This window comes from Garra rufa, chromosome 7 (assembly GCF_049309525.1).
Source record: "Garra rufa chromosome 7, GarRuf1.0, whole genome shotgun sequence".
Lineage (NCBI taxonomy): Eukaryota > Metazoa > Chordata > Actinopteri > Cypriniformes > Cyprinidae > Garra > Garra rufa.
Window position 1 is genome coordinate 35374035 of NC_133367.1, and position 11255 is coordinate 35385289.

General features: G+C 35.5%; 1 protein-coding gene across 1 annotated transcript in view; it reads right to left on the minus strand.

Annotated features, from left to right (window-relative positions):
* Positions 1 to 9939: 9939 nt before the first annotated feature.
* LOC141338140 (sentrin-specific protease 7-like) overlaps positions 9940 to 11255 on the minus strand; it is a 29438-nt gene continuing 28122 nt past the window's right edge. Inside the window, exons 13-14 of the mRNA XM_073843700.1 lie at positions 10413 to 10456; positions 9940 to 10334 (exon numbers count right to left, since the gene is read on the minus strand). Of these exons, the coding sequence (XP_073699801.1) occupies positions 9940 to 10334; positions 10413 to 10456 (439 nt within the window). The remainder of the gene's footprint in view (positions 10335 to 10412; positions 10457 to 11255) is intronic.

Below are 11255 nucleotides of genomic sequence, written 5' to 3' on the forward strand. Positions count from 1 at the left end.
GGTGTTTGACTTTTTTTGCATGTTCACTTTTTAAACACTGGGTCAGTACTTCTGCCAACGTCACATGATTACATAATGAGTGAAGTCAAGCTAGTTAAAAAACGAGCATTTGTGGTTAAAAAGTGTTTAAATATACTTTTACATATTTAGAAAATGACCGATCGTTTCACTAGATAAGACCCTTATTCTTCTGCAATTTGGATCTTCAACCCATTGATCCCCATTGAAGTCCACTATATGGAGAAAAATCCTGGAATTTTCCCTAATTTCTGTCTGAATTTCTGAACTGAAGAAAGAAAGACATGAACTTCTTGGATGACATGGGGATGAGTACATTTGTATTAGTGCACCTTCTATGCATACAGTGCTCTCTACTAATATTGGCACCCTTGGTGAATGCCAGCAAAGGCAGCTGTGAAAATAAATCTTCATTGTTTCAAAAATTCGAACCTTTCATTGAGGTAAAACAATTGAAAGTGTGAAAGTGAACTAAATTTTTCACCAATGCATGCTGGCCATAATTATTGGCACCCCTAGCCAGTGCTGATCCTAGACTTCTGGGAGCCCTACGCAAAACTGTGTCACTATAGGGGTGTGGGGGATGAGTGGTTATGAATGAAACATATTTGTCCGTGTTTCACTCATTCGCGAATCGTGCTCAAAGAAAAGGCCTGAGAAACAGTGTCTTTTCTGCGGCTCAGTATGCTTTCAACCCTGTTTTTTTTTTTTTTTTTGTCTCAAGAGACTTTGCGAAATTCACTTTACATGATTTGACTGATTTTTTCGTAGAAAGGGCAACACCGCACCGCATTAAAAGAAATGAACATTCATGTTTTCATATCCGCTGGCCAAAAACTAAAACTACATCATCGTTGAGAGATATTTCGGGGGACCTACAAAGCTTGTGTATTTTGCGTATAGGGAGGATCAGCTCCTACCAATTCTTTTTTTTTTTAGGGGTTCGAGTGCGTAGCACTGAATCCCTATTGTATTTGTTAGGATTTTTATTATTATTATTCCGCCCTAAAACTGAACGTGCAGCCCAAACCGTAAGGCCTAGAGACTTGAAACTTGGTCAGAAGCAAGAGCATGGAGCGCGGAGAACCTATCAAAGTATCAGCCCAATCGGACCATAGGTGGCGCTACAGCGCAAAAAAATCAAATTTTTCACATTTTTGGCATAATCTCGTAAACCGTTAGTCGTACATTCAAAAATTTTGCATCGTTGTGTTCCTTGGGTCAAGCCGAAGAAAAGTGTATTACGAAATTTTTGAGCTGCGACGTACGGTTGACCCCGAAAACTGGACGTATGTCCGAAACCTACTTTTGCGAACTAGTCCTAGGTTTTTCGCCCGATCGGAACCAAACCAGTGCAGGAATATTCTCTGGACACTGAATATCAATAATTATCAAAAAAAAGTTGAATTTTTCACTCACGGTCGTAAAGGACCACCAAAACGTTCGAAAGTGAGGGGTCAATTTTACTAAAATGGCTATAACATTTGAACGGAATGAGATATCTTCACCAAACTCGGTACACATATGTACAAGCTCGATCCTTGGTCAAATCAAAACTAATTGCGGAGCTTGACCACTTGGTGGCGCTATAAGACGGAAAAAACATATTTTTGGCTATAAATACACAGCAGTTAGTCCGATCGACTTGAAAATTGGTATGTAGACTCTTGGACCAAAGGGGCACAAGGGTCTATGAGGACATTGGCGTATCTCAAAAAACATGGCCGCCATTGGCCAATGAAGTTTGAGCACCTATTTGACAAGGTTAACGGAGGTCAATCAGAACGAAACTCGGTGGGCATGTTCGACTCACGGCCCTAAAGGTCTGTAAGAATTTTGAAAGAAATCGGCCACTAGTTGGCGCTAACGAGATTTTTTGGCTCTGGAATCGCGCGGCGTTTCACACATCCACACAATATGCATATCATTTGATAGATCTCCTCATGCCGAGAAAAACTGCTCCAAGAACCATTGCTGTCAATCAAATCGTTCATTAATTATTCACAAATATGTTAGAAACCTAATTTTGCGAACTAGTCCTAGGTTTTTCGCCCGATCTGGATCAAACCACTGCAGTAATATTCTCTGGACTCTCTAGATCAATAATTATCAAAAAAATGTTGAATTTTGTCCTTTGGTTGGCTATAATGGGCTCATTTAGTAAAGGTGGCGTGGCAATATATATCCAAATGCCTATAAAACCTAAACAAAAACTCAAAACCTTACAAAAATGGGTGACAACATGTAGCAGATGACCCTTAACAAGCATGCAAAGTTTCATGAAGATCGGACAATAGGTGGCGCTATAACAGTTAAAAAGGTGTCAAAAACATGATATTTCTATTGTATATAGAACTAAAAACCCAATTAAACGTCAATATCTTCACATATACACTATATCTTCATATCATATGATAGATCTCCTCATTCTGAACAACTTTGCCTCTAGGACCACTGTTGTCAATCAAACTGTTCTTTTAATACCTGTTATAATTTAAAAAACATACTTTGGTGAACTCGTCCTGGGTTTTCAACCCATACTCAATAAAATCAGTGCAGTTCAATTCTCCAGACTCTCTTGGTCAATAATTATCAAAAAAAAATGTTGAAGATTTGCATTTGGACAGCTATAACAGAGCCATTTCATAATATGCTTTTTATCTAGTGTACATTAAAGTTTACAAATACTAAAATAAAACAAAAATTCACAAACCTAAGTAAAATTATGTATCATATGATTCAAAACAAGCATATGTTTATGGACACTGGGCAAAAAAAAGGCAATTTAATAGTTATAAAGCTTAAAAACAATGCACCTCTATTTCAACAAAAGTACAACTATAGCCACTAGATGGCAGTAGAATACCACTAATGGGCTTACATATGTTAATAGAACAGTGCTTTGTAGGGTTTAATGGCTTTATGTAGTTTTGAATTTATATGTAAGTGATGCTAAATCACTGTTATAACTCTTCAAATCACAACTTAATTTATACAGATATATCATATTTGACAATTACACATGATTATGATTACAGTGAAACATGACAATGATATATCAAATCTTAAAAACACAAGTTTTAAGCATGTTGTCACTTATCATTTATTGTACAAATCTCTTATGTGCAACAAAATATGTGTGCAAAATTTCTGTCTGTGTCTGTGATCATGCTTAATCAACACAATAGTTTAACCATTTCATTTCTGTGTATGTTTCTGTTTGTGAGTCTATTCTTCGTGATGGATATGTTCTGGTGTCAGCCATATATTTCATGTTGGCAAACACCCTAACAGTATAGAAGCCGTAAAGACCTTAAATACTCGAACCCCGTTAATTGCTGCTTGCAGCTATATTGTTTATTTGTAATCGCTATATTAAGCTCTTTTTTTTTCTAAAACTGAACGGGCAGCCCAAACCGTAAGGCCTAGAGACTTGAAACTTGGCCAGAAGGTAGAGCTCCCTGTGGGGACATCCTGAAAAAAGAATGAGCCTAATCGGACCATAGGTGGCGCTACAGCACAAAAAACCAAATATTTTGACATTTTGGCCATAATCTCGTAAATCGTTTGACGTAGACTCAAAAACTTTACATCGTTGCGTTCCTTGGGTCAGACCGAACAAAAGTGTATTGCAAAATTTTTGAGCTGCGACGTACGCTTGACCCCGAAAACTGGACGTTTGTCCGAAACCTACTTTTGCGAACTAGTCCTAGGTTTTTCGCCCGATCGGAACCAAACCAGTGCAGAAATATTCTCTGGACTCTGACTATCAATAATTATCAAAAAAAAGTAACATTTTTGACTCACGGTCGCAAAGGGCCTCCAAAACGTTCAATACTGACGGGGCCACTTTTACTAAAATGGCTATAACATTTGAATGGAATGAGATATCTGCACCAAACTCGGTACACATGTGTATAAGCTCAATCCTTGGTCAAATCAAAAAAAATTACATAGCTTGAACACTTGGTGGCGCTTTAAAACGGAAAAAGCATATTATTGACTATAAATACACAGCCGTTAGTCCGATTGACTTGAAAATTGGTATGCAGTGACTTGGACCAAAGGGGCACAATTGTCTATGAGGACATTGGCGTATCTAAAAAAACATGGCCGCCATTGACCAATGAAGTTTGAGCACCTATTTGACAAGGTTAACGGAGGTCAATCAGAACGAAACTCGGTGGGCATGTTCGACTAACAGCCCTAAAGGTCTGTAAGAATTTTGAAAGAAATTGGCCACTAGTTGGCGCTAACGAGGTTTTTTGGCTCTGTAATCGTGCGGCATTTCACTCATTCACACAAGATACATATCGTTCGATAGATCTCCTCCTGCGGAGAAACTTTGTCTCAAGAACCATTGCTGTCAATCAAAACGTTCATTATTTATTCACAAATATGTCAAAAACCTACTTTTGCGAACTAGTCCTAGGTTTTTTGCCCGATCTCGATCAAACCACTGCAGTAATATTCTCTGGACTCTCTAGATCAATAATTATCAAAAAAATGTTGAATTTTGTCCTTTGGTTGGGTATAACAGGGTCATTTAGAAAAGGGGCGTGGCCACATATACTTAAAACCCTATAGAACCTAAACAAAAACTCAAAACTTTACAAAAATTGGTGACAACATGTATCCGATGACTCTTAACAAGCATGTGAAGTTTCATGAAGATCGGACCATAGGTGGCGCTATAACAGTTACAAAGGTGTCAAAAACATGATATTTCGATTGTAAATGAACTGAAATCACAATAAAATGTCTATATACTCACATATACACTATATCTTCATATCATATGACAGATTGCCTCATTCTAAAAAAACTTTGTCTCTAGGATCACTGCTGTCAAAATTTACCATTTTCTTCATACAGACATATTTGTTTTTACAGTTAAGCCAGATTTTGGTTACAGTGAGACCTGAAAATGGGATATAAACTCTTAAAAGGACCTGTTATATTATTAAAGATATCTCTTACGTGCAACAAAATGTGTGTGCATCTGTCTGTGTGTGTTATCATGCTTAATGAACATAACAGTTTAACCATTTCATTTCTGTGTATGTTTCTGTTTGTGAGTGAATTCTTCATCATGGATGTGTTCTGGTGTCAGCCATATATTTCATGTTGGCCAACACCATAACGGTATAGAAGCCGTAAAGGCCTTAAATACTCGAACCCCGCTCAATGCTGCTTGCAGCTTTAATTTTTTTTTTTTTTGATTTTTTTTGTCTTTATTATGATAGGACATATCAGACTTGACAGGAAGCGAAGTGGGAGAGAAATGGTGGGCGGGACAGGGAAAGGTCCTCAAGTCGAGATTCGAACACGGGACGCCTGGAGCGCAATGGCGCTGTATGTCGACGCGCTGCCCACAAGGCTATAGGCGCCGACGCCACTACCAATTCTTAAGAGTGAAATATATTCTCTAAGAGCATGAAATTGTCCAGCCAGTTCCACAGATCATCCATCACAAGGAGAAAAACCATATTAGTTTTACAAAATAGAAAGTGGCTTTAAGAAAAGAGATGAGGCATTGAAAATTTCCATTTTCACCATTAGGGCAATAATTAAGAAGTTCCAATCAACTGAAGATTACAAATCTGCCTAGAAGAGGACGTGTGGCTATCATCTTAATGCACAGTGAGGAGGAGAGTTTGAGTGGCCAAAGACAAATCAGACAACCTGAATTTTTTTAGTTAACGTTTCTTTTATTTGTAAAGAAAATGTTTCATAACTTACATTTCTCAACTTACATGCAACACCAGTGAAATGGCTTAGTCAGATATGCAAAAGATTTCATTTTTCAATTTATTACCAGGGTTGATGTTACACAGTTTTAACTGCACATATGACAATGACAGAAATGACAGTGACTGAAATTGTTACAAGTTACATCCAAGTACAAACACTGATGAATACAAAGTGTGTGCCAAGTTGTTAAACGACTGAAATGGATAAAATCAATCGATTGCAATAATTTATGTCATGTAATGTTTGAAAAAAAAACAAGGATCAGCATGTTATTTTCTGAAATGTGCAGTGAAATTTAGCCAAAATGACAATACTCAATTTAAAGATGCTTGAAAAATGTACTTAAGTACACTTGGCTAATGGAATAAAATGAATGTGATGTTTTGAAAAGCCGAGGATCAACATGTTATTTTCTGAAATGTGGAGTGAAATTTATCAAAATGACAATACTCAATGTAAAGATACTTGAAAAACGTATAATTACATTTGGCTGATTGAATAAAATGAATGGAATGTAATCATGTATGTAATGTAATGTTTGAAAAAAACGAGGATCAACATGTTTTTTTTGTTTTTTTTTCTCAAACGTACAGTGAAATCTAGCCAAAATGACAATACTTGATGTAAAGATACTTGAAAAATGTACTTAAGTATGTTTAGCTGATTGATCTGATCTGAGCTCTACTCTACAACACCACAACAAATTATTGTTCAGATAAGCAGCAGAATGGTGGTGAAACTGATCATCAGCACAGTAGATGATGGTTTTCCGTGGTTCCCGCTTGATTCTGTAAGACAAAAGTTTGTAACATTAGTTTGATCAGTGACTAACAGCTTAGTACAGAACTCTAAATCATAAATTATACTTTTCAGTGAATCTCTTCAGATTATACACACTTTCGACAAGAAGCTCTATGATGGTGTGATTCTGAGATGGTCCCGTGATGTAAAATGCGTACTTCCTTGCATCAGATTCTCGAAGATCGTTGAGTTTGAAGGTGAAGTTGCCTTTCTTTTGATCCTCAGGAAATGTTTCTACTCTGTCCTTGTACTCTGCAGCTTGACCTTTACATGTGCTGTTGCCACCAGTAATGTCACACACAACCTTATTTTCATCGTCTCTTAAGTGTACACCGAATTCTCCTATTTTGTCTTGAATCTCACTTTCAGGGATGGAACAAGAAAAGACGACTGAGTCTCCAACAAAGCCTTTAACTATGACCCTCACAGGACCAGAGACAGAACCTTAAAAAAGAGCAAACACACTTTTATCTTTCTGCATCTGACATGGTTTCATTAAAAATTGTTTAATTCTCACCTCTGGAATTCAGAAGGACAAGAATGAAGATGATGTACCAACTGTGGAAAGAGAAGATAAAAAGATATCAGCAGTTTGCTAACCTAACTTTAGCCTCCATATCTTACAATATACACACACCCTGTTAAAACTGTGAATCATGTTTGTCCTGTCATTCAAGAAAGTCTGTTTGAATGGACCAACATGGCACCCAGAATGAGTTTTTACTTAAAATGTCTAGAAATACTCAAAAGTGAATTATTATTTGATTCATTATTATAATTTATATAGTAATACTAAATAAATTAATAACAATTTATTTGATCCACACACCTTACGCTGCTCGTCTTTGACTAATCTAACCAGTTGAGAAGCTCGACTGAACAATCGAACTACATTTAAGCCTTCTAACCAATCGGTTTTCTAAAAACCAGTGTGCCAATTTATGACAATGGATATGAATATATTCATCTGCAATTCATGCTACCTAACTGGCAATGAATTATATTTTAACCAACACTGTAGCTATTAGCTTTTAATGCTAACGATAGCGCGTGGCGTTGGCGATCTAACATTTTTTATCTCAATTCATACCTAAAAACATACCTTTGTCCCATTGTATTTCGTTTTTGTTTGAGGCGAAGCACTCGAAGGTAAACGTGACACTTGAACAATTTAAGAAATGAAAACTATTTCTTCTATTTCAAGATGACTGCGTGGTCAAAAGGGCTGCTAAGTCAAAATGGCTTTGGCACGGATGACGCCGCATGTGCGACGTTTACAGGTGGATAAAGACGGAAGTATCCGCTAATTTATTCTAATTTACCACTAATATCCGTTCATTTATAATAATAAAAATATATTATGTACTTTTTGATATTCACAATGCATGCCAAAAGGCATTTATAGAAACGACCTGTTTTTGTTTCTATACCCCTCAAAATTATTCTTATTTTATTTTATTTATTGTAAAATATTGTTATTATTTTGGCTAATTAAATGTTGCAAACAGTTCAGAATAACTCATTATCAACATCACTGCTCACAGAATCCACCCACCAGTTTTAAGACTGAACAAACGCAATACAGTACGACTAAATCTGTGCTGATGTTTTACACACCTTTAATGAATACCTGGGCTCGATTGGTGAAGATAGAACACATCCTTCTTGATTCTTCAGTTGATTTCGAAGGGGTAATATTGTTTGTTCTATGGTAAGTTATAGTTCAAATTGAATCAGGTTCATGTAGTCCTTTTTCTTAAGGCCAATCTTGCCTTGCATAACCACATGTTTTGTTTTTGAAGAAAGCATAATTAGAATTCCATTTTTAGGATTCCATTATGGGAGCATTCAGTCTTGTTCTTTGAGTTCCTCATTGTGATCTGAAAATAATAATAAATTAAAATTAAATAAAGAATACAAACTTGCACAGAAATTAGGATAGCTTTTTTCTTCCTTCGTTTTATTCAACGTTAATTTGCTTTCAAAATGTTCATTACCAGCATGAATAAAGATGACAGCAACAGAATATGCTAAATGGCTTTCCTGCTCTCTTTCCACTAAACAAAATAATTCCAATAACAACTGAGATCTATAGCTTACCTTGAAAGAAAAAAAAAAAAAAAAATATATATATATATATATATATATATATATATATATATATATATATATATATCCTGCTACCGTCCTTGCCTGAGATTTGACAGACTGTACATCTGATGAGAAAACGAAAAGAATTTATCTAGTCACTGGGAGGAGCAGAACCTGTGACATCTCAAGTCACAAGTTCTACATACAGTACATTCTGTAAACTATACTTGATTTTTAAATGGCAATTCATTGGGTACTTTATTATATGTGATTGACATTGTTTTTAAAAACTGTAATCCAAGTGTGAGACAGAGAAAGGAAAAAAAGAGATTTATTATTATTATTACTATTATTATTATTTTCAGCTGTTTTAGTTGGAATTTTGAACAAATTACTAGATAATGTCGTGGCAGAAAAGTTCCAGTGCATTTTAAAGCGTCTGTCCACACCAAAGTAAAAATTTCACTCAGTATAATCAGTCAATCATAACATACAATGAGGGGAAAAAATTGTTTGATCCCCTGCTGATTTTGTACATTTGCCCACTGACAAAGAAATGATCAGTCTATAATTTGAATGGAAGATTTATTTGAACAGCGAGAGAAAGAACAAAAAAAAAAAAAGATCCAGAAAACGCATTTCAAAAAAGTCTTACACTGATTTACATTTTAATGAGCGAAGCAAGTACTTGACCCCTTCACAAAACATAGACTTAGTACTTGGTGGCAAAACCATTGTTGGCAATATTCTTTATCTTTATAATTTGTGTAAAATAAGGAATTTTTTTTGGTCTGAAAACTGCTCTTGTTAAATGTCTAAGTCATAAATGGTTATTCTCAGAGATGGTAACAGATTTTTTTTTTCATCCTTGTGGCCCTAATATTTCAACCTCTGTAACACCAATGCTATGTGCAAAAAAAAAAAAAAAAAGTATAATATTTTAAAACAATACATTTTTACTTTCATCCTTAGTACAAACACTGATAAACACAAGGTGTATGCCAAGTTCTACAGTGCTTAAAATGAATAAAATACTTGGGATGAAACAATGTAATGGCTAATTACCCAAAAATGACAATACTTAGCTTACAGAGCTAAACTAATTATTGTTCAGATAAAAAGCAGAATCCCAGTTAAGAGAAAACTGAGTAACAGCAAAGATGATGGTGGTTCTCCACGTTTTCCTCTTCCTCTTGGTTTCTCTGGGAGACAAAACGACAATGGCAAAGTGTGTAACATTAGTTTGAGCAGTCACTTACAACTTACCAAACTTTTTCACTTAATAAACTTCAGATTATACACACCTTTGACATTGAGCATTGTGATGACCTCTTTTTGAAATGTGTCTTGTGGCGTAATGCTCCTTGTGATGTAACAGCGGTAATTTCTTGCATCAGTTAATTGTTGGCCATTGAGTTTGATGGAGAAGTTGTCCTTCTTATACTCCTCAGGGAACGTTTTAACTCTGTTCTTGTACTTTGGATCTTGCTCTTCAACTTTTCTTTTGCCTCCAATGATGTCAAACACATTCTTGCCTTCGTCATCTCTCCATAGTACATTGATTTTTTCTATTTTGTCTTGAACCTCACTTTCAGGTATAGAACAAGGCAAGACAGTCGAGTCTCCAACAAAACCTTCAACTGTAACCCCCACGGGAGCAAAAACAGAACCTAAAATAAAAACAGCAAACACAACGTTTATCATTTTGCATGTGACATAAATTTAATTTAAAATGGTTTAATTCTCACCTGTGATATGTAGCAGAAACACAGAGATGATGATGTACCACCAACTGTAGGAAGAAAAAAAAATATCAGCAGTTTGCTAATTTACTTTTAACCTCCATATCTCACCAAAATTCACACTTATTTCAATTACTAGTTTGACCTCCATAGTCGACACAGTGAATCATGTTCTTCCTGTCATTCAAGAGGTCTATGTCATTCTAAATACTGTACATCTCTTTGCATTTTAGTTAAAATGTTATTAACAGCAGCTTATTTTCAATCCAGCACCAAATGTTGTTAGGATGTCTTGTCTAGAATTATCATGTGGACCAGCAATGAACCAAAATGAGCTTTTTACTTATGTACAGAAATAATTCAATATAATTAAACAATAAATTATTATGATTACTTAACATTATTGCTTAATAACAGTATACACTAGGAATAACAGCAAAAAGTAACAATTAATCTGATCCAAACACCTTACGCCGTTCTGTCTTTGGCCTACCTAACCAGCTACCTGTAAAGCTCGACCGAACAACCAAACGACATTCAAACCTTCTAACCAATTGGTTTTCAAAACAATGGTGTACCAATTTATGACAATGGATATTAATATACTCATCTGTAATGAATATAATTCATGCTACCTAATGGGAAACTGTAGTAAAATATAGCTGTTAGCTTTAATGCTAGCTTTAATCACATGGCATTGACGGTCTCAAATTTTGTCTCAGTTTACAGAAACATACCTTTGTCCCATGGTATTTAGTGTTTTTCATACGAAGCACTTAATTGTAAACGTGGCACTTGAACAATTTCAAAATGAAAACTGTTTTTTACTTGTAACTAATGGCAAGGTAT